The sequence below is a fragment of the Catharus ustulatus genome, chromosome 21 (assembly GCF_009819885.2).
Source record: "Catharus ustulatus isolate bCatUst1 chromosome 21, bCatUst1.pri.v2, whole genome shotgun sequence".
Lineage (NCBI taxonomy): Eukaryota > Metazoa > Chordata > Aves > Passeriformes > Turdidae > Catharus > Catharus ustulatus.
Window position 1 is genome coordinate 1,322,458 of NC_046241.1, and position 26,490 is coordinate 1,348,947.

The window sequence follows — 26,490 nt, forward strand, 5'->3', positions numbered from 1 at the left end:
ATCCGGACCTACTTGAGGAACACGAGCAGGAAGAAGGTGGAGACGATGAGCACGAGGATGCCGGCGGCGAAGCCGAGGCGCAGGTTCTCCATGGAGGCCGGCGGGGGCTGCGTGTCCAGCAGCAGCCCCCGGCCCAGCAGCCCCAGCACGAAGGCGTGCGGGGCCTCGGAGCCGCAGGGGGACACCGAGCTGCTCACGGCGAACACGGGGCCGTGGGACGAGCACAGCGCGGGGTCCGGGCCGGCACCGCCGCCGCTCTCCCGCCGCTGCTCCCCCCGCGGCGTGCCCGGCTCCGCCGTCCCCGCCGGGGCCAGCTCGGGCAGCAGCGTCACCATCCTGCAGAAGGGGCAGCAGACGAAGGCCACGGTGGCGGCGCGGCACACGAGCCTGCGGAGGCAGCGCTGACACAGCGAGTGGCGGCAGGGCAGCTGCTGGGGTTCCCCCCCGGCTCCCCAGTACGCCTCGTAGCAGATCCCGCACTCCCGGCCGGGCTCGGGCCCCGCTGCCATCGCGCTCCGCGGGCACGGCTCGGCCTCGCCGCTTTTGAAGCCCGGGGGAGGGGAGAGGGGCCGGGGCAGCCGCCCCTGAACTTCAGCCCGGCCCCAGGGTGCCCGGCGGGCGCTGGAGCGGCACGGGAACGCTCCACCTCCGCCGCAGGGCCGCTGCCCCTGAAACACCTGCTGCTCTTTCCCTTTTCCCTTTCCAAACCCATCATACTCCTTATACTTGCCAAGCTCAGTGTCTCTCACTTTTAGGACCAGCTGAGCGGCAGGCACAGCCCCCCATTTCCCACCAGCCCTGGGTGTGTTTGTCACCCCTGTTTGTGCAGGTGGCCCTGGTTCCCGGCACGGCCCCCTCGGGGTTCCAGCGGCTGCAGCCCCCGCCTGCCGGCACTGCTGGGGCTGCCTGGGACCGAAGGGCGCTTCTTTAAATTACTATTTTACTTTTCCCCGCAATCTCAGAAAGTGCCCAGACTGCTGGGTGATGCTCCAGCTGTTTTGTCTGGCCCGTGGCTGAGCGGGGTTGTTTGTCCCTGCAGCTCTGGTGCCCTGGCGATGGAGGGCAGCCCGGCACTGCCACGCTCCGGGAAGCGCTGGCACCTCTGTCCGGGCACTGTCCCCAGCGGACCTTGTCCTGAGCTCCTGTCACCCATTACCACCCCCAGCACGGCCCGGCACTCCCCGGATGGGATGGAGGGGGCGGTGGGATGGAGCAGAGGGGATGCAGGGGGTGCTGCAGCATCGCTGCTCTGCCCGGGTGTCGGGGCAGCCCCAGGGACTCTGCTCCCTCTCCGGCCGGGCCCGTGGGGTCCCCGTTGGTCCCTGACCACAGGGGGGGCTCCTTGGGGGGCTGGATCCACTGTCCCTGCTCCTCATCATCCCTCAGGCCAGGGCTTCTGACTCCCTCTGATTCCCTCCCCGACCCCAGGGAATGCCTATGGAGGAGGAATGGGGAGGACTGAGGCTGCTCCACGACCCTTCCTGCCCTCATTCGGGCACCTTGGCCAGGACTCCCCTCCTCCATCCCAAGCATCAGCGGCTCCTGGTGCAGCCCCTTGTCCCTCCTTGGACAGGACGTGCCTGCTCTGACATACAGCAGCAGCAAAACATGAAAACAGAGGGTGGAAAAACATCCCCAGGATGTTCCCAAGGCGCTGGCCCTGGTGCTGTGGCACGTCCCCTCCACGAGGCCACACGTGTTCCACAGGGATGCTCTGCACGGGGCTGCTCATGTGAAGCAACCCAAGCGCAGGGTCCAAGGTCTGGACATCCCTGGGGCAGCTCCACAATGAGCAACACCGTGGGAGAAGGCCCAAAGCCTCAAATTCTTCTCTGTCTGACAAGAAGATGAGTAGAAGGAAGTGGCACTGGGACAGCCAGGCTCGTGGTGGCCCCGTCACTGTTCCACAATCCTGGCTCTCAGCCATCCCCTCTGCAGAAGGAAACACCAGCAAACACCAGCAGCAGAAACCAGCTGCACTTTAATGGCTGCTCCTGCTGAAGGCTGGGGTGGGACCAGGCTCATGGTAGCATTTTTATATTTCAAGGTCAAGAGCCAAGGGACAGACAGGAATTGTTACTGATCAATGACAATGGAGAAGTCCCCACACCCCAATGCACAGAGGCACCATGGCTCTGAGCTGGGCACAGCCCCAGCCCTGTGTCAGTGCTGTCCAGTGGCAGCAACACTTCTCCTCCCTACCTGACTTGTGGATGAGGGACCCCACCGGGCTCCACTGGCCAGGGCAGGTCCCTCCAGTCCTGGGGGTGTTGCACTCTCCTCTTCCCCGGGAGCAGGAACTGGGGAGCTCCTGGCTCTGCCCTGCCTGAGGCTGCAGACCCAGACACACCCCTGTGGGGCTCCAGAGCAGCAGCCCCAGACCTTTGGCATGACAGAGGTGCAAGGCACTGTCAGCACACGAAGAACAGCATGTCCCGGCCCAATCCTCCCAAGGAGCACTCCCCAGCTCCAGGCAGCACCGCTGGAAGCACTCCCCGTGTCCCTGCTGAGCCAGGGGCCTTCCTGAAGGCAAACACCTCTGTCAGAGAGGAGGAGCCACAGCTGCACCCAGGTTGTCACCCAGGCACGGGGACGCTGGGTGGGCAGGCAGCAGGAAGGGGTTCACTGAAGGAGCCTCAGCTGGGTGCTGAGAAGCCATCGGGGAGCTGGGAGGATGCTGAGGCTCCGGGCACGGGGAGGGCAGTGCTGTCGTGCTGGTGGGGGGCTGTGAACAGGGGCATGAGCAGCAGCAGGGAGCCCCGGGAGCGGGGCCGGTGCCTCCCGGGCCGGCCTAGGCGCTGTGGAAGATGCGGATGCGCTGGGCGATGTCCTGGCGGCACAGGGGACACGAGTGCAGCCGCTCGCAGCAGCCCTGGCAGCAGCAGACGTGGCCACAGGGCAGGAAAATCATCTGGGGCTGGGGGAGAGACAAAGAGGGGACAGGGAGAGTGCTGCTGTCCCTGAACACCGGCCCCAGCACGGGGGGAGCTGGGGATGCCCCGGGGGGTCTCAGCGTGGGGGGCAGAGCCCCGCACCCCGATCTCCGTCCCGCCGGGTGTCCGAGGCTGTGCCGAGCAGGGACACGGGGATGTGCGCTGGGACACAGGGAAGGGCACTGCGACTGAACTGAGCGCTTCCCACGGCTGGTGGGTGGAGCTCAGCGAGGCCCTGCCCAAGCCCGCATGGAGCCCGGTCCGTCCCTGCCCTTCTCTGCCTCCATCCCCGGGATGCCCAAGCCCGGCTGTGCCCCGCAGCGGGCAGGATGAGCACCCGGGCATTGCCAGGGCCAGGCTGGGGACACATTGCTGGGGATGTTGGATCCCGCCCTCCCTCCACACCCTGCTCCAGCCCCGGCTGTGCCGGCTCTCACCTCCTGCTCCATGCACACAACGCACTCCGCCTTCTTCTCGTCCCACTGCAGCGCTGGGGCCGTGGGGACCGCGGGGCTCGGGAGCTCCTCCAGGGGAGCGCTGGGCTCTGGGGCCGCAGGGACCTCGGTGTCCTCTGCCCTCCTCAGCTCTGCAACCACAGCAGGGTCTGAGCCCCCTGAGCTCTGCCTGCCCTCCCCGCCTCCCCTGCTCACACCCACGGGAGGTGTGTGACCCGCAGAGCTCCGTGCTCCAGGCTCAGGTACCTGCTGTGAGTGTCAAATGTGGCAGAAAACAAATGGGAGTACCTGGGATGGTCGTGGCCACAGCCAGCATCTCCTGAGCCCGCCTGAGGATGGCACGCTGCAGACCAGCCTCTGTCACACCGAGCTGTGGGGCAAGAGGGAGGTGTTGGCACCAGAGGGACAGCAGGCTGATGTCCCCAAGGGAACACTGAAAAATTCTGGGCATTGCTGGCAAGACATGGCCATGCCAAGGAAAGCCCCTCTGCCAGACATCTGGAGGATGCTGGAAGATGGAGCAGGCTGCAGCTCACCCTGCATGTCTCTGGGAGAGCCACAGGGACAGGCAGAGCAGCACAGGCACCTGTCCTTGTGGGGAGGTGACACAGCAGAGCACCAGCTCTTCATCCTGGCAGACCCACCAGGCACAGCTGGGCTCAGGGCAGGGACAGGGACAATCCCAGCTGGTGCTGTCCCACACTGTGGCTCTGCTGTCTCGTACCTTTTCCAGGTCACTGGCACTCATGGTGCCCAGCATTTCCAGGGATATTCGGTGGTGAGCAAAGACTGGCACGTACTGGTCAGCAGAGAGCTCCAGCAGCAGGGTCACCAGCTGCTGCTCCAAACCTTTCTCCTGCAAAACATGGAATGAGCTCCCAGACAGTGCCCCCGAGGCCAGGCAGCAGGGCTGGGGGTTGGGCTCATCCCTGCCCTGCTCCAGCTGTGCTGCATCCCAAACACAACAAAGCCTGGGAGCCCAACAGCTGGAGCAGCTCTGGCCCCAGGTGTTTTATGGGCATGGTTCAAAATGTTGAGGTCTGCGAATCATTGAATATTCTGAGCTGGAAAGGACTCCCCAAGGACCACTGAGAACAGCCCCTGTCCCTGCCCAGCCCCCCCAACAATCCCAGCCTGTCCATCCCTGGCAGCGCTGTCCAAACGCTCCTGGAGCTCTGGCAGCCTCGGGGCCGTGCCCATTCCCTGGGGAGCCTGGGCAGTGCCAGCACCCTCTGGGGGAAGAACCTTTCCCTGAGCTCCACCTGAGCCTGCCCTGGCCCAGCTCCAGCTGTTCCCTGGCTCCTGTCCCTGGCCCAGAGCAGAGCCTGGAGCTGCCCCTTGGGAGGAGCTGCAGTCCCCAGGGAGCTCCCCTCACATATGGAAAAACCCTTTGGCAATCCATTGGCATTGGATCTGTGTAAGGGGTCTGTGCCCTGCTCCCAGCCTTAGCTCAGGGGGCTGTCCTTGCTCCCCCCAGAGCAGAGCAGAGCCACAGTGGGAGCAGGAACAGCAGCAGAACCTGGAGCTTCAGGGAGAGGGGCTTCTGGTTCAGCAGGCGCTGGTACTGGATCAGCCAGTAGTTCTCCTGTTTGGTTTCACTCTTTGCCTCCATTTCCAGCTGAAAAACAAACAAACTCTCTCATTCAGCAGCCCGAGGGAATTTGGCCAGGGGGGTTCAGGGGTGGGTGGGCAGGAGGGAAGCCCCAGCCTGGGCTGTGCAGGGCCCAGCCAGAGCACTGTTGGGGGTCAAACAGGCATTTCTGGCTCCTGCAGGCTGGCCCCACTTTGACCCTGCTCCCACCCAGTCCAGGGCTGTGCATCCCCTGCTCCCTTTGCCCCTTGGCCTGGTCTCCTGAGGCTCAGAAGGGTCTGGAGATCTTCAGGACTGCAAGACCACAACTCCCACCCCAGCTCATCCTGCTGCCCACTCCCTTCCCAGTAGGGTCACTGATGGTGATGATGGTGCCCCATGCTGCACCAGGGAGAGCTGCTGTGCCCCCCAGGTTTGTGTTGAAACTTCTGGGGCTAAATTGGCCTCTGGGTCTGGACACAGCCCTGCTCTGCTCCCCTTCACTCCACACTGAGCCATGGACTCTCCTGCAGCCAACCCAAATGCTTCCTCATCCACAGCACTTCATGAGGGGCTTCATTACCAGGATCTGTTGCAGTTCTTCCTCCCTTTGCTTCTTCTCCTTGAGCAGCTGCTGCAGGAGGCAGCTGAGTGCCCGGCGCTGCTCCGTGACCACCTCCTGCAACAGAGAGCTCTGGCAGCCACATCCCCACACTGCTGCCACCCTGCCAGCCCCTGCCAGACCCACACCAGTCCCTGTGGCTGTGCAATCCCTGTGCCCCACAGCTCAGATCCTCTCCCAGCAGGGCAGAACCAAGCTGAACCCACTCCTTCCAGCCCTGCACTGCCACTCTGAGCAGCCTCAGCTCCCCCTGGCTGCAGCAGCTCCTCCTCACTCCATCAGAAGTTCAGCCAAAAAAGTATTCATGGTCTCCCTCCTAAGAATCATGGAATCTTTTACTAGTTTGGGTTGGAAGAGACCTTAAAGCTCATCTTGTTCCACCCCCTGCCATGGGCAGAGGCACCTTCCTCTATCCCAGGGTGCTCCAAGCCGTGCCCAACTGAGGAGAGACCTCCTGAAAGTAGGAATGGAGCCCTGCAGGTAAACAGGACAGGTGAGTTCCCCATGCCTTTGGGATTATTCCTTTCCCTGGGATCTCACCCCAAGCACACCAGGGCAAGGCCAGGCATGCCTGCAGCCACTCCTTGGCACTGGAGAGTTAAGTGGCTTGGGAATGTCCCACCATATGGCACCTCTGCAGCTTCACTCCCAGCTCACCCATATCTGAGCACAGCCCTGTGGTCATCAGCCACAGCACTTCAGACACCCATGGACAGAGGGACAAGGATTCTGTTACACCCTGAAGTTTGGGGAAACCTCCACTGATCACAGAATCCCAGACTGGTTTGGTTGGAAGAGACCTTAAAACCCATCTTGTTCCACCCCTACCACAGGCAGAGAAACCCTCCACTGTCCCAGGGTGCTCCAGCCTGGGCTCAGCACCTGGACTCTGCACAGGGACCAGGCCCCTGGTTAACAGTGGAACAGCTGCCTCTCCCAGGTGACCAGAGCTGCAGGACAGAGGAGAAAGGACCTCCAGAGAGGGGAGAGGGACAATGATGACAGGGGGAGCTGCTCCAGCCCCAGCAGGGACTCTGGGCTGCACAGCACCAAAGGTAGGGGCATGCAGAGAGATTCAGGTCCAGGTCCAGGCCTTGTTCCTTGGCTCCTGGTGCTGAAGCTGCAGGTGGGTACCTGGGCAGAGCCCTGTATCTTGCACTGCCCTGCAGCTCCTGTGCTCACCAGGGTCACACCTGCTCTGCCCTCCATGACCTCTGGATGGTCCCCACCCTCTGCCCTCCAACACCACAGAGCAGCTGTGTGAGTCCAGGCAGCAGAACCCAAACCTTACACCTGAGGGATCCAGGACAGGGCTGGGAGGCACTGCTGCCTGAAGCCAGCCCTTACCACTGCTCTGTGACAGCCTTGGGTGTCTGTCACTGATTTTGGGCTGACTAAACAGGTGACCTGACCTGGCACACAGAAGAAAAACTGACGCAAAAGCATCATAAAACAAAATTTAAACCAAAGCTGCTTAAACTAAACTTGGTATTCCTCAATGTGTGACTGCTGATGATGTCAAAATCAAAACACAACACAATGGAAGAGGACATGCAATGCACAGCAGGCAGATGTTTTTAGGACAGCAAACAACTGGACTGCAAAATCCCTTCCCACCCAGCACACCTGGAACTGCCCATCCCTAGCAGGGCTCCTCTGTCTCTCTGCTGAGAATGCCTGGGGGTGTTTAGGAGAAGCAGTGATGTCCCACATTGCCAGGACACAGAGGGTTGGTGTGTCCTGTGTAGAAGGACCTTCTGAGTCAGCATAAAACCACCTGGAAACTGCCAGGAGAAGGGAAGCAAGTGGAGCAATCCCAGAGCAGAGAAGATGGGGGGCAGCCCCAGAGCCCCACGTACCTGCAGCGTCTCTGTGTCCAGTTCTTGCCTCTTTAGCTCCAGCTGTGTCAGCTGCAATAACTCTGTTTCTATTAATTTAATCTAAACAGAAGATGAAACATTTTTTACTGACATTTAAAATTAATTTATGATCTTTTAAAATGAAGTCTGACTGGCAAGGGCAGCACTGCAGAGCACTCAGAGGTTGGGGGGAGCTGCTGTGCCCTTTGGCAATGTTTGTGCTGAAGGTCCCTCTTCTTTTACCTGAGGAGCTCTGTCCCCCCTCCAACTGTCTACTCTGAACACCTTCTGCTCAAGTCTGGAAGCTCACTGCAATCAGTTTGTTCACCCAAACCTTTGCAGACACTGGAAAGTGGAGTTAAGGCCCTTCCAGCAGCACAGCTCAAACCTCAGACTCCTGGGACAGTGCCCTGGTTTCCAGGTTCTCCAGCAATCCCAAAACAACACCTGCTCATTCAGGTGGGCCAACTGAGACACAGAGAGGTGAAGTGAGTGGCCAAGGTCCCCCAGCAAAGCCAAGATGAGAACCCAGCCCACCCTTCTGCCAGGCCACCAACTGCCCCTGGCCATGCTGCTCTTGCTGATCCCAGGGCTCTGCCTCTGCCCTGCCCTGCCCCAAGGGTGAAAGGTCCAGCCAAGAACAAATTCCCTTTGCTCACAGAGCAAGAGGGAGCAAAATGCAGGACCCTGATGGTGAACTCAGGCAATGATGGAGAGCTGTCAGACAGATCAGAGGCTTCCAGCAGGGATTGGTCACTGGGGCACTCAAAATATCCAAGCCCTCAAATTTATCCACCAAATCCTGACCTGAGACTTTTCTGCTGTGTCAGATCAGGAGAGGGAAGATTCTGGAGCACTGTGTCAGAAACAAGCATCCCTCCTTCCTGCAACCACCATTTCTGCCTTCCCTCCTTCCTCCATCCACCACTGCTGCCTTCCCACCTTGCTGCATCCACCACTGCCACTTTTCCATCATCCTGCATCCTCCACCACTACTTTCTTCACCAGCTCTTGCTCTTCCCCCTGATGTCATCACTGCACCTTCTGCAGAATGGAGCTAGAAAGGCAGGCTGAGAATGGGAAAGAAAAGATGAACTTATGGCTCAAGGTGTAGCTCTGATGTGCTGGATGGAGATGTAGAAGGATATTGATGGGCTCATGTGGAAGCAGCAGCCCTGCCAAGTGCACAGCCTGAAGGAAATCAGAGGTGCAACTGCAGAGCACCCCCAGAGCCAGTGTAGATCTGTCCTCCAGTGCTGAGGTGACTGAAGGAATGGCAATGCCACCAGGAATTTAAAACCTGCTTGGACACTCCCTCCCTCAGAGCTGGGAGACTGGAGTGTAACCAAAACTGCCCAATTCTATTCCAGAGCTCTCAGAAGCACCAGAGCTCTCCAAGTCTCACAGCACTTTGCTCTTCCTCCCAGGGTCTCATTAAACAGCAGGATGAGCTGAGGAGCTGTTTGCTCCTTCCTCTGTTGCTGACTCACCTGGTTCCTGATCTGCCCATGCATAAGATCCTTCTTCACCTGGAGAGCTTCAAAGGCAGCTTTCTGCATCTCAATCTAAAACAGGCAAAATTCTGCTTAGTGAGTTGGTTGGTGCAGTTACTGATGGGCTCAGAAGCTGCTGCCTTGCAGGGACTCAGGTACAAGTCCCTGTGTGGGGCTTGCTCTGAGCAACAGTGTCCTGAAACATAGCTGAGAACCCACCCTGGAGACACACAGAGAAATATTAATGTTCTTCAAACATTCATCTGGAATGCTCTGTGTGACCCCACCCCTCCATTCCAGCAGCACTGAGCAGCCAGGTTGTGCTGCAGGGCACAGCTGCCCAGCACTTCTGAGAATAAACTTTGGAAATGCTTGTCCCAAATCCCCCAGGGAACCTTCCAAAAGACAGGACTTCTGTCTCAAAATCCCCACTTAATCATCATGGCAGTTTTGCTTCCCATGGTCTGCACTTCTGCCTTTCCTGAAAATTTGCTGTATAGATATAAAATAATTTTTTTCAACCACCCAAGTTAGTTTGTCAGAATAACAGATACTCTCAAAGTTTAGGATGTAGTGTTAAATAAAATCACTTCTGCATGCAGCCCAGCCCAACCACTGCTGCTTCTGTGACCCACTCTGGATCCTGCACTCCCTCAGTCCCCCACGAGCAGATGAGCAGTTTGCTCCTTTGCCTACCTGCTGCAAGATCTGACTGACAGCTTTGTTCTGATCCAGCTGCTGCCAAGCCAGGATTTGCTGGAACTTCTGATCCATCTCAGCTAGGCTGCAAGGAGATGGATGTGCCATGGAGTTAATGCTGGGTCTGGGACTCTTGAGGTGAACCAGAGGAAAAGCAGGCAATGGGGAATGCAGGAGGAGGAACTTCTTACTGAACAGAGGAAGAGCCACAGCACTGCACAGCTAACAGCCACAAACTGAACACCTCCTTCCCTACAGCCAAACCAAACCTGCACCTGGATCTGTTGAGCAGGTCACAGGCTCACAAAGCTGGTTTTGGTCAGTGCTAGATATTGCCAGATTAAAACTTGTCATCTTGTTGTGAACAGTAAGCCAGGATGCTCTCGGTATGTGCAGAACACTCAGCACACACAGCATCCTTGAGACAACCTGGGAGGTGAGGGGAGGAGCTCTGGGCTACAGTTTGGCACTGAAGTGCCTCAAAAAGCAGGAATACAACTGGTCTAACTCCACCCTCCATATTTAGCAGTATGTATAAGGCAAAATAAACAGCATACAAAAGTGACAGTTTCCCCAAAGTGTGATTAACATGCAAATTGTGGTCGTTTGAAGGTGGTTCGTTTAAGGCACTCTGACAGTTTAATTTGCACTGTCCTGTGCTGTTACAGCTGTCCCACTGCATTCCAGCAGCTCCAGGGATTCCTGCTGTACTTCTGAGAATTACACTGCTGAAAGAAAGGGATTTAACACCAGCACCAGCAGCCCCAGGCCCCCCTGCACCTGGAGCAGGCCTGGCTGACGAGGTCCTGCCGACGAGACTCGGAGGTCATTTGGAGGAGCTTGTTCTTGTAGGTCTCAGCCAGCATCTGCTGCATGGCAGCTGGGGACAGAGGGGACAGAGGGTCAGAGGGGCTGTCAGTGCCTGCCTGGCCTGGGTGTGCAGAGCAGGACTCACCCACCACTGCTGCTGCAGCCACTGCAACCAACAGTGGCTCCTCTCTCATTGCTCCTGCTCTTCCCATCTCACTGACTGCAGAGCACACCCATCTACCTGAGACCTGCGGTTCTTTATTGGGAAAAGAGCTGAGAAATCTCCACTCTGCCTGTGCCTGTGTGCCTGCACCTCTTCAGTGCTCTGAGGAGCCCAGTCACTGCCTAACAGCCCTGAGATCACAGAATCTCTGGGGAAGTAGGAAGAGTCTCACAGGGACAGCCCAGCCCCTGTCCCTGCCCAGCCCCCCCAGCAATCCCAGCCTGTCCATCCCTGGCAGCGCTGTCCAAACGCTCCTGGAGCTCTGGCAGCCTCGGGGCCGTGCCCATTCCCTGGGGAGCCTGGGCAGTGCCAGCACCCTCTGGGGGAAGAACCTTTCCCTGAGCTCCACCTGAGGCTGCCCTGGCCCAGCTCCAGCTGTTCCCTGGCTCCTGTCCCTGGCCCAGAGCAGAGAGGAGTTGGGCTCTGCCAGTCTTAGGGGGATACCACCTTCTGTTTCCCTGGAGAAACACATCTGGTCAGGGTCAGCATGAGAAGAAAAGATTTCCCAGCACCATTCTTGTCCACCAAACATGAATCTGATGGATTAACAGGGAGCTTGGCTTGTGTCCCATGGAGAACAGGCTGGAGCTGCAGGTGGAAGCCTTGGATCAGTGGCACATGGGCACTGCTGCTCCCTGTGCCCATTAGGGAATGTCAGAATGTGTGTGCCAGAGCATCTCCCACGAGGCTGCCACCTAGCCAGGGCATCTCCAGAGGAATCAGGTCTTTCATAGAATCACAGAATCATTAAAGACTTTAAGATCATGAAGTCCAACCATCACCACCACCATGTTCACCACTAAACCATGTCCTCGTGTGTCACATCCACGTTTTTTCAACACTTCCAGGGATGGTGACTCCACCACTGCCCTGGGCAGTCTGTGCCAATGCCTGATCACCCTTTCCATGGAAATAAAATTCTAATATCCAACCTAAGCCCTCCCTAGTACAGTCTGAGGCTGTTTCCTCATGTCCTGTCCCTTGTTCCCTGGGAGCAGAGCCTGATCCCCACTTGGATATGCCCATGTTTCAGGGAGCTGTAGAGTGAGAAACTCCCCACAGAGGCTCTTCTTCTCCATGCTGAGCCCCCTCAGCTGCTCCTGGTGCTCCAGACACTTCACCTCATCTCCCCCAAGACAGGTTTGGACTTACAGACACTTCACCTCATCTCCCCAAAGACAGGTTTGGACTTACAGGCCACTTCTCTCCTGCGCAGCTGCTCTGTCTCCTCCTGGGTTATTGCCATCAGCTGTTCCATCCTGATTCTGCCAAAGCCAACAAACAACAATTCAGCCACTCCTTCAAATGAGCCCCTTTCCTCTACCCACCAAGCTCAGAGTCTCAAGGCTGAACAGGTTACCCTGCTCAGGAAAGCTGGGCTTATCAGAGACACCAAAGCCTCAGTGATATTTTGATGAAGAACCTCTATGTTTTATGGGAGACAACACAAAATTTGCTCAAAACCACAGGGACAGTGGCTTTAGACAGGGACAGACAAGGTGCCCATGCTCTCCCCAAACAGTTCCAGAGCCTTCCTTGGCTTTCCTTTTTCCTGAGGATGAGCCCAAGTGAGCAGTGTCACTGCAAGCAGCAGCCTGGCCTCCCTCCCCACCACCCCTGTCCTTGTTCCAGAACATTCCCCCCATCGTTTACCAGGTCAAGAGCTGGTGTGGGTGGGGAACAATCTGACGAACAACTGGATGATGTTCACCCAGTTTATGGGTCACAGCACAGCTGGCTGAAGGGAGGGGGCAGCTCACAGGCAGAGCAGAGGTGGGGACAGTCACTTTTGGTGGCAGAGTTAGCTAAGAGTGCTGGCTGAATGGCAGATTTGCTTCCCACCTCCTCCTCCCAGCCTGGAGACATTGCTGGAACACCTTCAGAACTGCCCTGATTGCAAGCAGATGGAGGATCTGTTGGTCCCTGATATTGGAACACAGAGTTTTGCTCCCAAACTCATTATTTAGGACTATTCAGAGATGAAAAAGAGGTAAAGTCACCCTGTCACTGGGTGTGCCAGACTGGGTAGGACCAGGCACACTGAGTCCAGTGTCTTGCCTCCAACAGTGACCAGAGGCAGCTGCAGGTATGAGATGAACCTCACCTGACTTAGGGTGGATTCACACTGGTGACTCTGAAAGGAAGCTCCCAGCCCTCTTCCCAGCTTCTTACCCCTTTTCCAGACAAACTTGTTCCAAAGAGACTCACCTCTCATTCTCCAAGGACTTCAAAATGTCTGAACTTCGTTTTTGCCTAAAAAAAAAAAGATAAAACGAAAGGTTTTCATCAAGCTGAAAAGGTCAAGGTCCTCTAGAGGGCAGAATCAGAGTTACAGAATATCCTGACTTGAAAGGGACCCACAAGGATCATCCAACTCCAGGCCCTACAGGACAATCCCAACAATCCCCCCATGTGCCTGAGAGAAAACACTTTGCTGTCAGGCACAGCAGAGGAGCTTTCAGCAGGCTGGGCACCTCCCATAGCACCAGCTCACGTGGAGACCCAGCAGACCCAGGCAGGGGCACCTTAACACTTCAAATTTGCACCTTCCATGAGGAATTCAAATTTCTTCCATAGCACTGCAAAATCCCAGCATCACACATCTATGAACCAGCTCTTTTAAGATGCAAATTCCATGTGCTTTAATGGATCTTTGGCAGTCCAGGACCTAAGGCAGCTCCTCCAGACATCAATACTGACCAAGTCTGAAACACTCGGGGGTGAAATGAACCGCGCAAAACAACATGACCAAAAAAATCAGGGCAAGACCCCTGGAACCCCACCTCTGGTTGTCCTCCAGCAGCTTCTGGATCCGACTGGCAATGCCCTGCTCTGTGTCCTTCAGCTGCTGCAGCAGCTTCAGCCTCTCCTCCTCCAAATAGCGCTGGTGCTTCGACAGACCCTGCTCCAGCCTCTGCTGCTCCTGCCCAGAGCAGGGAAACCAGGAGAAGGTGGAGGGTTTGGGGAAGGCAGTGGGTGCCCTGGAAGGGCCCTTCCCAGCATACCCACCTCTCTCACTGTCTGCAGGATCTCATCCTTGTGGCTGCTGAGCTGCTGCACCAGCAGGGCCTGCTCTCGCTGCCCCACGTTCAGGCGCCGCTCAAATTCCAGCTTCTCCTGCATTTTCTTTTCCTGAGAGGAATAACGAGAAAGGTGAATGACAGGAATCTCCTTCACCAGCAAGAACATATCCTGGGAAAAAGGTAAAGCAAGGCACAGTCTCTTGCAGAGAAGAAGGGAAGGCAAAGGGCACACAGGAGGCTTGTGAGGGGAGGGGAACGTTCTCTCCTTGGGAAACCAAAAACTGGGAAGCAGAAGCTGCTGCTCTTTTCATAAGAGTCTCCAAACTCTTTCATGTCATAAAGCTGAATTCCCTGGGCATCAACTGATACCAAACCAGCCAATATAAACACATGGAGGGAAGCCCAAAACGCAGGGTGGGTTCAGTTCCACATGGCACAGGACTCCCTTGCCTGCTGGAAGCAGCCAGCTCCGAGCATCCTGAGCCAAAGGCACCAAGGAACTGCATGGCAGGAGCTCCTGGTTATTTCAAAGTGAGCCTTGCACAGGGGAAGAGACAGAAACCAGGGAAACTAAAAATACAGCCAGGTGAGGGGAATGAGAAACAAAATAAAAAGATGGAAAACAAAAACCAGTAGCAGACCCATGCTGCAAACAAAGCAGTTGCAGGAGTTGATTCTTACCTTCCTCTTCTCATAATCCAAGAATTTGTTCTGAAAAATAAGCAATTTCAGCAGACATTTATTCCCAGGAGTACTTTTTTGCAGATATTATTAGTCCATAGTACAATCTCCCCATACTGAGTGAAGACATCAACCAAAGGCACAGGAGCACAGGCCCAAAGTCTTCTCCAGGGGCAAAGGCATTGACTCTGCACTTGCCAAAGAGCACAGGAATTAGCACAATTATTGGCCCAGCCTCCCCTTTCCCAGGAAGGGCTGAACATGTCTAGACTTGGCTGGGAAGCACAAGGTTCTTCTGCAGTTTGCTGTCCCCTCAAAAACAGACATCACACACTGCACATTTCATGTCCCACTGCCAGCCCTGTCCCTTGGCTCCATCACTGCTTTCAAGGATGGTGACAGTTCCTTGGGATGTGTCTTCCAGGAGCCAGAGTGGTGACACCAGCCCCAGCTGGAAGGAGATGAGCCACCCTTGCCCACACTGTGCCTGGCTGTGTCCTTAATCCCAAAAGACACAACTCATGGAGGGGAAGGTGATGAAGGATGATGTGTCAAGTGCTGTGAGATGCTTTGGTGGAGCACAGAGACAAATCCCAAACCCCCTGGTGTAGGGAAACCTCACCTGCCACTTGCTCTCCTCCTCCAGGTACTTCTCCACTGTCCTGTCCACCTCATCCACTGAAGTTCCCCCTCCATCACTCTCCAGTGTGGGGAGCATGTACTGAGAGGGAGGGTAGTATGCAATTCCACACTCTGGAAGGCACCAGGCACAAAATAAGAACATTTGGGGCTCAAAAACCTCCTTGGCACCATGGCTGAGAGCTGGCTGGTGTGTTGGACTGCTTCCAGCTGTGCTCCCTCTGCCCACACACCAAGGAGTGCCTGGCAGGGCTCCTGCACCTGAGGCAGGATGGACAAGGAGGTCTGGGAGGAGGTGAGGCCACTCCATCCCCACCAGGACAAGGATCTGCTCAGCCACCAGCACATCCTGCACACAGCTGCAGGCTTGGTGACTTCTGCAGGGCTGCAGATGTTACTGCCCAGACCAAAATAAGTTCTGACTACACCTTGCAAGGCACTTCCCCTGCATAAAACCTCCACCAAGGCTCCCTGTCTGCACTAAACACAGTGTCTACAAACTTACAGTAAATTTCTTTTGTCATTTGAGTTTTCCATCTCTTTTCATCATTCTCACAACAACATGCAGGGCCCAGGTCCTTCCTCAGGGAAAATGAGGGCAGCAGGGACCCTGAGTGACTCCTGAGTCTCTCTCCTTGGCCCAAGGCAGTGACAGAGTGACAATGCTTAATCCTCCCACAGGAGAAAATGCAAATAACCACGGGAGATGCACTGACTTCTCATGGTCACTGAGACAGCCTGACCCAGCCACTCTGATTTTTAATAAAGCACATTTCAGTGTGGCCAGGCTCAGGGAGGGACTCGTGTTGTGCTGTTTGCCAACAGACAGGTAACAACAATCACCCCAAGCAGAGCCCACACAATGTCTGTCCTTCAGAAATGCCATCTCTGGGCACAGCCCGGGTGCTCCTGGCTTACCCTTGCAGAGGAACTGCTGGATGGCCTCTGTACCCGCACTGCAGATCTCAGGGGGTGGGTAGCTCATGGCATGGGCATCCAGGGTCAGCGTCTCCAAAAGAGAACACACAGAGCTCCAGGTTATTCTGAGTCCAGAGTCCAGCTGCAGCTCTCCTTGCAGCTCCCCAAAACCTTACCCAATGTTACCCTAAATCCTGACATAAATGCAAAGCTGTATTGAATCCCTGCTGGGTGTCTGGGAGCTCTCAGAGGTTTCTCTACTGTCTCTTTTTTGGAATCTTCTGAGCTGGCCCCTCATTGGAACATTGCCCTCATGCAGACACTGGCACTTCATGTTTAGGTATCAGAGGTCAGAGCACTTCTCAGCTGCAGACATTCCCTACTCCACATCAGGAGTTCCCTTCAGCACAGAAGCAGGGGTGATACAAGGGCATGGAGAGGAGTCCCACAAAGAATGAGGGGAAGGGCCACTTGTTTTGTCCTACTGTGGCCACCAAAAGGACCCAATGTTGTTTTTGTAGAGAAGGGCTTAGCAGGAAGGCCTTGAAAGGAACCACTTTAGCAAACAGGGGGCAAAGCTGCACAGATGCCTCAACTCAGGCTGTCCTCATGACAAATGAAGCAAAATGTTGTGTGAGACAGGGGAGCATTTATTCACACCTTCCTGCTGGTGTCTGAGCCAGCCATTGCCTCACACTTGCACCATTTAGCAGTGACAGGGTGGGCAGCCAGAAGGCAACATATCCATAAAAATCTAGCAGCTTTTGCCATTCTGAATGTGCATGTCAGAGAGCCATAAATCCATGGAAGCTGACAACAAGCTGGGGATCTGCCAGGGTGAAAGAGGTACAGTTTGTGCTGAGACAGCCCTGGCAGGTAAAATCCATGGTTTCACTCTCTGGGAATTGCTTTTGTCATGATTAAATAGCAAAATGATCAGAATTAAACAGCAAAATGATCAGATTAAGTGGTAAAAATGATCAGAAAAAAACAGAGCAGGCACACAAAGTTATTTTGGACAGTGTGAACAACCCTGTTAGAACCCACTGCAGTGCATCCTGCCCAGACCCTAAGCATGCCCCCCTGGGCTGGGTTTATTCCCAGCTGAGGGAAGCACGGAGCAGGCTGGGGAGGGCCGGTACCTGCAGGGTGCGGATGTGGGCCAGCAGCCGCGGCAGCTCCTGCAGCTCGTTCCCGCTGACATCCAGAGCCCGCAGGCTCCGCAGGCCGCTCACACTGCCGGGCAGCTCCCTCAGCTTGTTCCCTAAGCGACACAAAAGCCAATTAATACCATGGAACCTTCCCAAAACAGGAGCCAGCAAGCTCATCTGCTCCAACACCAATCCATAACCACACAAACAGCTCATGTGCACAGGTCACACAGGGACTCAAAGGATGTCACTGCCCACCAAGGGCAATTTGGGATCCAAATCTCCTTCTCAGCTGAGGTCACTGCTGCAGGCTGGATCTGTGCCCTTCATCAGGAGAATATTTGTACCCTGGAATGTTCTTCCCTTGGTCCAAGACCCAGGGAGGGGAGGAAGGGGACTGAATGTGAGATTGCACACCCCAGGCTCAGAGCCCAGATGCTGCAGACAGACAGGCCATGACCTGAGCTGCCCTTCCAGGTTCTTCACCCTCCACTGCCTTTCCTGTTTCACCAACAGCTCCATGGAACTAAATCTCCTTTTTTTTCTCCCAGATTTATGGCACTGCATAGCTGGAAAATGCCCAGGAGTCTGAAAAAGAGGTGTGACCTTTGTGCTCAGGCTGTGCAAACCTGATGGGCATACACAGGTTCACAGGAGCCAGCTCTGGCTGTTGGGAGACCCAGCTGTAATTTGGTTTATCTGGCTGAGTGCTCTGCTTGTTTTATAGGAGGGCTTGAGGCTGACACATTTTCTGCTTAGATAATTTCTCCTGCCTTGTCAACTACTTGAATTCAAACCTTCCTTGTGTTGTTTCTCAGCATTCAGAGTGCAAATCATGTGGTGCTTGCCTTGGTTGAAAGGAATAATTGCTAATGCAGTTCAACATGACCAGATAATAAATGTGCTTTGCCCAGAGCAATTCCATTCCATACCTTTCACATTGAGGATCTGGAGCTGGGCAAGATCTCCTATAGATTGTGGAAGGCTTTTTAAAAGATTCCTTTCAAGGTTTAGGACCTAAGGTATTAACAGAAAAGATATTCAAAATATTCATCCAAGTCTCATGTCTTATACACATCTATGTCCTGGGACTTTCAGGCCTAGAAGTACAACTTGAAATTAGTTGTAGATAACACTTTAAGGGTTAAAATATGTATTTTCCACCAGCCCTGGATAAAGGGCATGCCAAGCTACCAGGGGCAGTGAGAAACCCTGCTTACCCCCACCATCTGGTGCTGGATCCAGATGCAAGAACTGGGAATTGGAATGTCCAGGGCAGCCCCTCCCCAATTCCAGATCCCACCTAAAGCTGCCCCTGAGCAGGGAGACCCTTAGACACTGCTCTGGGTTCTCAACATAACCACACCAGGGAGAACAGCAAAACCTGAATGTTTGGGGAGATCACCAGGACTCTTCTTGCTCAGAGCATCTGCTTGGCCATGGGAGTCACTTGGGCTGCACCAAGCTGGGAGAACATGACCAAGCCTGGCTTTTCCTGCTCCCTCCTGCTCCTTTCCTCCTTTTATCCTGCTCTCCCTCTAACCAGCCAGTTCAACAGCAACAGTCAGGGTGATGTGACAGATTTGACAAAATGGCACCATCACAGAAGTTGTGATTAATTATAAACCAAACAGCAGTAACTCCATACCCTGCTGTCCCCAAACATGCCCTGTACAGATACCTGGGATGTAGCTGCAAATCTTTTACCTGAAGAGCTGTCAGCTGACCAATATCAGCAGGAAGTGAAGCCAGCTGGTTATCATGCAGGTCCAGAACCTGGAAAAGCACCAAACAAGGTTAGGAACAAAAGTAATTAATTATCTCACAATAAAAATTAGTTTGCTTCCAATGGGACTTTGAAAAGCAGCTCAAGTTTTCCAAGGGACATGGGTACTTTAATTCTGGGAGGTCTTTTGGAAATTCAGGCATCAGTTACAAACAAGAGACAAGGGTGGGCGGTGACACTGAGGGAGAGCAGTCCCACAAAACTGAAGGAGCCAAGTGGACAAATCATCCCCTTGGAATCAGGCTGGCAGAAGGAATTTCTGCAGGATCAAATGAGCTGAACTGCTCCAACAGCAGTGCAGGGAGAGGGCAGGACTACACCTGGAGCCCTCCTTCCCTCCATGTGGAGCTGCTGAAATGACTCTGCCTCTTGGGGAACCCCAACATGACAGTGATCCAGCCCTGTCACACCCATCACCACTTCCCTTCCCATTCCAGTGACCCTCCAGAGCAGGGAAGAAATGGATCTACCCCATAGCACACCCAGCTCTGCCTGATCACCCCCACCAGTGAGGCTGCTGTGGGACTCTGAAGGGGATAAATGTGTCCTGGGGCTGATGGTGATGGTTCACAAACCACTCAGTGACTGCTGTGTGTCAGCTTGTGTGTTTTAATGCAGCTCAAATGCAAGGAAAATTAGCTGCAGTCGAACTGTTAAAATCCCAATTACCTTCACAGTTATGAGACTCAGGAGGCTGCAGGACTTTGGAACTAAAGATGTCAGATTATTTGTATGAATAATCAGCACCTGGGGAGGAAAAACCCCATTGACACATAAACACAAGAGACACCAGAACAAACACTTTTGCTGAGATTGAACTGGGGAGGATGTACAAGAGCTCAGTATCTTATTCACTATCACATAAAACATTAAAGTAGGAAATGGATTGTCAGAGAAGGTCAAACATTTTACATGAGATCTAAAGCAGAGCCCAATTCCTCACATGAGAAATACCCTTAGATGGGCCAGAACAGTGATCCAGCCCTGTCCCACCCAACAGCCCTTAGATGGGCTATCACCTCACCTTTCCTGGCAGAAGTTAACTTCAAAAAACACAGACAGGATTGATCAGACTCAAACTGCTCTCTATGTAGTATCACAAAGGTGGACAAACTTGTTACAAGCAAATTCCTTCTGGATCACCATAAAACAACAATACACAGTCATTTCAAACATGAAAATAATAGTTAGGCCTAATAATAGAATTATTTAATAATTTTTGATTATGACATTACCTTTTTTTGCAAGACCTTGCAAGTTGCAAAGGCTCCATAAGGAACCTAAAAACAATTAAAAAACAGTCATGTCAGACTTCTCTTTTAAACAGTTCTACACTGTCCACCTGTGAAGTGTGAACAGCTCAAACAAAAATAAAAATGATGTTTAAAATTACTGGCCCCTGATTTTGGCCCAGTTCTTCCCAGGGAGCTTCCACTTAAACAGCTTCCAGTGGCTCTCCATGGCCCAACAGTGCCACAGAGCAGGCTGGGGCTTGGGCAGGAGTTCAAGCTTTGTGTGATTTAACATCCATTGTGCAAATGAGTTCAGCAGAGATTTTGTTCAGCCATCACAGAAATGCATTCTGTGGTTTGGCAACCTCACAAGCACACTGCAGTGTGCTGAGAAAGGTGAGGACCAGGCAGGACAGAGTGTCCCTGATGTGCCAGGAGAGGGACAGGCAGAACAAGGAGATGCCAGTTCAGCCTTGCCAGGCACAGCTGGGCACTGTGACCTTCCCTGCAGCAGCAGCCAGACTCCTGCCCACGGTTAATTGGAAAACCAAACTGATGTCTCACTTCACTTACTGAAACAACAATGAAAATGAAACAGCAAGACAGTTTCATGGTCCAAAAGGAACTGCTGGGCATCCCAGATCAGCTGTGGCCCTAAGTGGAGCTGGCTGGGTGGATCCTGTGTCTGCCACCTGCCACACCCAGGCTGTCCCACACAGCCTGCAAAGCCACACACAACCTGCTGTTGGCTCCTGAGCTTGGAACAAAACATCCCAAAGTGTCAGCACAGCCATTTCACACTGCACAGCAGGCAGCTCTGCTCCCCAGCATGGTGTCAGATCTCCCCACCTTGCTTGGCAAGGGCATCCTGTATTCAGGATCAACAGTTTAGAAGCATGAGACAAGGAATAAAATTTAAAGTGAAATAGAAATGGGTTTCTGCCTCAGGAAAAACTGTGTCTGGGTGCCTGGCACTCTGTCACTGCCTGCCCACACAGCAGCAGACAGATTGTTCCTCATTTAGTTGGTTGCCATAAAAGAAGCCAAGCTGGGAGTGAGATTCCCATCCTTAACCAGCAACTTGGAAGCAGAAGTGGGATTTTCACTTACACAGAAAAACAACCATGGGTGGCAGAGTGTGTAGCTCTAAGATTAGCAATACTCAGCCTTTAACAAGCCAATTCCCTCAGGACCAGCAAAATTAAGCCATGAGGTCCCAAACTAGGGTCAAACAAGGTACTGGTGGAGGGTATGAGACCACTCTGCCCTTCTAAAGGATTCCCAGGATGGAAATGGTGTTGAAATATGAGACAGGAAAAGCAAACTCCCACCAAAAAAAAAAAAAGGAAGAAGCCCCCAGCTGAAAGCCAGGGATCAGACAATAGAGGAAAAGGTGGACCAGCAACAATTTCTGTCTCAAGGCTCACAGGCCTGAGGGTAAATCTGACAGCTGGTACAAAGAAGCAGACAAAGAATCAGAGCTGTGAGTGAAGACTGAAGTTGTAGAGGACATACCTCTGAGAGCTCACATCTGGATATGTCAAGGGTGTCATCAGCACCAGCTTCTTTTGCCTGGAGAGGGAAGAACCACATCCAGAGAATCAGACCATGCAGAAATACAGCACCTCTTGCTGCACCTTGCCCAGAGAGTTTGTGGACTCCCCATCCCTGGCAGTGCCCAAGGCCAGGCTGGACAGGGCTTGGAGCACCCTGGGACAGTGGGAGGTGTCCCTGCCCATGGCAAGGGTGGCACTGGATGGGCTTTAAGGTCCCATCCTTCCAAACCAGCCTGGGATTCTGTGCTTCTATTCCAAAGTATTTCCATGTTCAAATCAAGTCCATCCAAAGCAGCTGCTAACAGTGATGAACCTGGACAGACACCACTAACCCATGTCCCAAGTGCCACATCTACACATCTCTGGATCACTTTCAGGGATGGTGACCCCACCACTGTCCTGGGCAGTCTGTTGCAATGTCTGTCAACACTTTTCAAGAAAATAAAAAGTCTCAGTATCCAACCTGAGCCTCCCTGCCCAGCCTGAGGCCGTTCCCTCTCCTCCTGTCCCTGTTCCCTGGAGCAGAGCCCAACTCCCGTGGCTGTCCCCTCCTGTCAGGGACTTGTGCAGAGCCACAAGGGCCCCCCTGAGCCTCCTTTTCTCCAGGCTGAGCCCCATCAACTCCTCAGCCTCTCCTCATTCCTTCCCCAGGAGATTCCCAGTGCCAGAGCATCCTGGTGAAATCCCAGTCCAGAAGAACAAACAGCAAAATCTAACCAGTTAATCCTCAGAGTGACAGGAAGATCAGAATAATGGTAAGCAAAGAAAGGCACAAGGCAAGGCAGATATGATGGAAGTCACAGGAAGGAAAAGCAAACTGGGAGATCTGTAAGGGCAAAGGGGCATGGAGGAGAAAGGAGAGCTGGGGTCCTACCTGCAGGCTGGCATGAGGTGGGGTGGAGTGGAGGATGCCCCATGGAACCACACAGAGAGGGATGGAAGTGGCACAAAGGGGACGTGGGGTGGGAGGGCAAAGGCAGACAGGGAGGCAGGAATTCCTGAGGTACATTAGGAAGAAAACCTGTTGTCTTGGTGGGACCAGGAACACAACTGCTGGTCATGGAACATGGTTACTGGTCATGCAGGGGATGTACAGGATCAGGCATGGAGAACAGAAATTATCTTGGCAGTGGCTACCAGGCACATTTGGTACTCAAGGACCAGGCACTCAGGACAGAAATGACCCTGGCAGTGCTCACCAGGCACATTTGGTACTCAAGGACCAGGCCCAGAGAACAGAAATGACCCTGGCAGTGCTCACCAAGCACATTTGGTACTCAAGGACCAGGCCCAGAGAACAGAAATGACCCTGGCAGTGCTCACCAGGCACATTTGGTACTCAAGGCGCTTCCGAGCATCATCACTGGGTTTCTTCTTCCTGGAGAAGAGAGGCATCTTCAGTTCTTACTGTGGCTCTGTCCAGGGGCACAGCTGGTCAGTGCAGAGAAAGGCTGAGGGATCCTGGGGTCTGAGACTGCTGGAGAGCCTGGGCTGCAGAACTGGGACCTAATAAGTAGCAGAAGGGAAGGTTAAAAAGAAAAGAATTGTGTCAGCAATTGTCTTTGTTCAGCTGGATCACACAGGCAGGTTCCAGCACAGGGAAGTACAAACATGAGGTACTCAAGCCCTGCTGTGGTCTGAGAGGAGTTGGTTGTCTGGATCAGCCCTGGGATACACACAGAGGAAGGCTGCTGAGGGATCAGAAAAATGCAGGGTCCACTCCAGGAATTAAAAATTAAAAAGCTGTATCAAGAAATCAAGCTCCAGGGATAAAATCCAAACCATTCAAAGTCAATTCTGGCACAATAATAAAGAACTGAGAGCAAGGATTCCAGTTGGTTCAAGTGTAAGGGAAGAGAACTTGAACCTGAGAGAGGAAAGGTTGGGTGAAGGAAGATGCCTGGTGGAACCAGGAGTGCAGGTGGCTGAAGGGGAACAGACACCAGGCAGCTCTGGGACAGGGCTCTGACCCAGCAGGGGAGAAAAAGGAGCTGTTGGCAGATTTTGAAGGAAAGGCAGAAAGCTGTGGCTGGACAGGGAATGCGGGGAGCAGCTGGTAATGAGGTGGTACCTGTGGGGAAAAGACGTGGGGCCAGTTGAGTCTTGAAATCAAGGAAAAAAGGGGTTTATCTGTGGCTGCATAAGAGCAGGGGGCACAAACAGGAAATGCAGAAAGAGCCTGAGCTGAGGCTGCAGGGGCTCCCAAAGGGACCTGACACAGGGATCTGCCTGGGAGATGAGACTGGGAGAGAAGAGCAGGAGGGCAACAGCGAGCCCTGAACAGGGAGGAACTTTTTAAACACTCACAGTGACTTTTTTAAAGAGTGTTTTACTATGCAATTTAAAAATCAGCACAGAAAAGCCACTACCTCACCAGTGGAGCAGTAACTGGCACAGCTACAGAACACTGAACTCAGGGCTCAGTGGAACTCAGGGGCTGTAAATAAAATGCTGGTTCTCTGCCAGCTCTGTGTCTGCAAACCGGCCTAAAACTCTCCTGAAGACCAGGTACCCACAGGATCCAGCCTGGGATGTTCCCTGAGCAGGGACAGCTCTGCCAAAAACTCCATAAAATCTTTACAGAAATAAATCCTCACTGTAAAAGTAAAATAATTCAATACAATTCATCCCTCTTCCTTTCACTGCAGGAACAAGGAGACAGAGACATCCCCAGTCACTGTCCTGCTGTCACACACTCACTGGGAGAATCCATGGGCCACAGCAGGATGTGGCTATAAACTCATCTCCAACACTTCTGTGGCTCTTTCCCTGCCATCCCAATTTCTGCCTCTCTAACCAGTTCAGGTTATTGAAATGCTGCTCAGAGCCAGCTCCCAGGAAGGGAGGTGAACTCAAAGGATTGAGCAAGAAGGGAAGTTGATTGTCAGGGAAATGCAGGGCAGCAAACAAGCACAAAACATCAGAGGCACAAACAAAAGGAGATTTCAAGATGAGAAATCAGAAGGAAAAGGTGCCTGCAATAAGATATCTTTGAATTGATGACCATCTTCAACTCTGCTGAGCTTTTCTGCATCCCCTTGTCCTACCTCACCTTTCCCTATTCCAGCCAGATCCCGTTGGTCATAGGGATAGTGGGAAATCATCAGTTTTCACCCAAGAAAACAGATAAAGATGTGAAGGCTGAAGGGCAGACAGTTAACAGGAAAATAATCACAACAGGCATCAGAAGATAAAGGATCAGAGATTTGTTAAATTGATTGAACAGCTTTTAAAAGTGGAAATTTGCTTTAGTGATGACAAATCAAACTCAGCAGCCAGGAGTGAGAAAGGCCCTTGGCACGTGACCATTACATGATATCATTTTTATTTATTAAATTACTGAAAGAACTGCCTGGAAGTGCCTGGGCCAGCACCCACCCTGCAGGCAGTGAGCACCCATGGACACCAAATCCTGATCCCCCTGCAGGCAGTGAGCACCCATGGACACCAAATCCTGATCCCCCTGCAGGCAGTGAGCACCCCTGGACACCAAATCCTGATCCCCCTGATCCCCATGCAGGCAGTGAGCACCCCTGGACACCAAATCCTGATCCCCCTGCTCCCTGCAGGCAGTGAGCACCCCTGGACACCAAATCCTGATCCCCCTGCAGGCAATGAGCACCCATGGACACCAAATCCTGATCCCCCTGCAGGCAGTGAGCACCCATGGACACCAAATCCTGATCCCTCTGCTCCCTGCAGGCACCAGCTCTGCCTGAAGAGCAGCCACACACTCCAGCGGGGGAAGGGCACAGGAATGTCCTTTGGGCGTTTCCCAGCTCTTGGGATAATGACAGCAACACAGTTTCATTTTACTAACTACTGTAATTAAAACACTGCAACACAGCTCTGGAAGAAGCCCCAGTTTTAAAAATATTCTGGACGCCATAAATCCACCTGGGCACTGTAATGAGACAAGCTGAAGGTGTGGAAAGAAGAGATGTTTTATTTACTCTGGGAAAACACACTCAGGAGCACAGTGAGGGAGCAGTGAGCCAGGGTCTGGATGGGCTCCTGAAGATGCTGCCTGGTCCCGAAGGACAGAGATGTCCCAGGACAGACAGCACAGGCTGCTCTGGCTCTCTGACAGGCTGTCAGCAGCCAGCCCTGCACGCACTGGAATAGGTTCATTGGAGGCAATAGCTCAGCTGCAGCTCTGGAAATCGCTGTCCTGCATCATTTGCTCTCTGTGCTGGAGACGCCACCCCTGCCACAGCCTGAGCCTGCCCGGGGCCTCTCCTGGCAACGCCTGGGACAAATCTCCGCGCGTCTTCACCAGTCCAGCTCTGCCTCTCAGTCCTTCCTTTCCCTCACCATCACTATTCTCTTCTTCTTCTCTCTGCGGGTCCCCCTCCCAGGGTCACACAGCTTCCAAGCTCCTCGTCTTCTTTACCCTTCCCTCATCCAGAACAGCGCCGATCTGTGCCCGAGGGCCCAGAACCTCGGACTGAGTGGACCCTGCAGGGATTTTGGCTCGCAGCCCTCGGGCACCAGCCCGACACCTGGGGAGAGCAGCGACAGTGAGAGAGGGCAATGGCTGCTCCGCGGTGGACACCGCGCAGCTCCGGGAATCGCCTGCTCCCCAGCCCTTCCGAGGAGCACGCCCGAGGCGCGGTGCCCGGCGCCGGCCCGGGGCAGCTCAGTGTTCCATCAGCGGACCCCACAGCGAGTCCCCCCTCCCCAGCCCCGCTCACCGCTCGGCGCCGCCATCGCTGCCTCACCGCCGGGTCACGTGATCATCGGCACCAGCGAGCGGCGCGCCCAGAGCGCCCCGGCCCGGCCCCAGCGCTCTGCCCGCCGCGCTCGAGCGCCCCCACGCGGCCGGAGGACCGCCCCGCCC

General features: G+C 54.2%; 1 protein-coding gene across 3 annotated transcripts; it reads right to left on the reverse strand.

The window, feature by feature from the left end:
- Positions 1-1,962: 1,962 nt before the first annotated feature.
- Positions 1,963-26,430, reverse strand: LRSAM1 (leucine rich repeat and sterile alpha motif containing 1). Of its 3 annotated transcripts, XM_033077625.1 has the most exons (25): positions 26,345-26,430; positions 22,974-23,156; positions 21,610-21,666; positions 20,098-20,142; positions 19,532-19,609; positions 18,784-18,852; positions 18,009-18,093; positions 17,068-17,189; positions 15,926-16,016; positions 14,991-15,121; positions 14,369-14,398; positions 13,674-13,796; positions 13,448-13,587; positions 12,873-12,917; positions 11,859-11,929; positions 10,412-10,511; positions 9,629-9,716; positions 8,930-9,004; positions 7,440-7,520; positions 5,542-5,637; positions 4,908-5,006; positions 4,113-4,244; positions 3,677-3,758; positions 3,371-3,519; positions 1,963-2,917 (listed from the first exon to the last, which is right to left on the reverse strand). In XM_033077625.1, exons 2-25 carry the CDS (start codon positions 23,043-23,045, stop codon positions 2,792-2,794), a joined length of 2,187 nt encoding a protein of 728 aa, XP_032933516.1. In that variant the 5' UTR covers positions 23,046-23,156; positions 26,345-26,430; the 3' UTR covers positions 1,963-2,791. The 3 variants fall into 3 exon arrangements, with proteins under 3 accessions (XP_032933516.1, XP_032933518.1, XP_042635815.1); XM_033077627.1 differs by lacking the exon at positions 7,440-7,520; XM_042779881.1 differs by lacking the exons at positions 22,974-23,156; positions 26,345-26,430 and adding an exon at positions 22,788-22,803.
- Between the last annotated feature and the right edge of the window lie 60 nt (positions 26,431-26,490).

Bases quoted from the DNA above. Each gene is read 5' to 3' on its own strand.
- LRSAM1 (XM_033077625.1), bottom strand. From the start codon at position 23,045: ATGCCTCTCTTCTCCAGGAAGAAGAAACCCAGTGATGATGCTCGGAAG. The intron at 3,759-4,112 runs GTACGAGACAGC...CTTGCCCCACAG, and splicing joins GTGCCAGTGACCTGGAAAAG to CTCGGTGTGACAGAGGCTGG. The intron at 2,918-3,370 runs GTGAGAGCCGGC...TCTCTCCCCCAG, and splicing joins TTGTGTGCATGGAGCAGGAG to CCCCAGATGATTTTCCTGCC.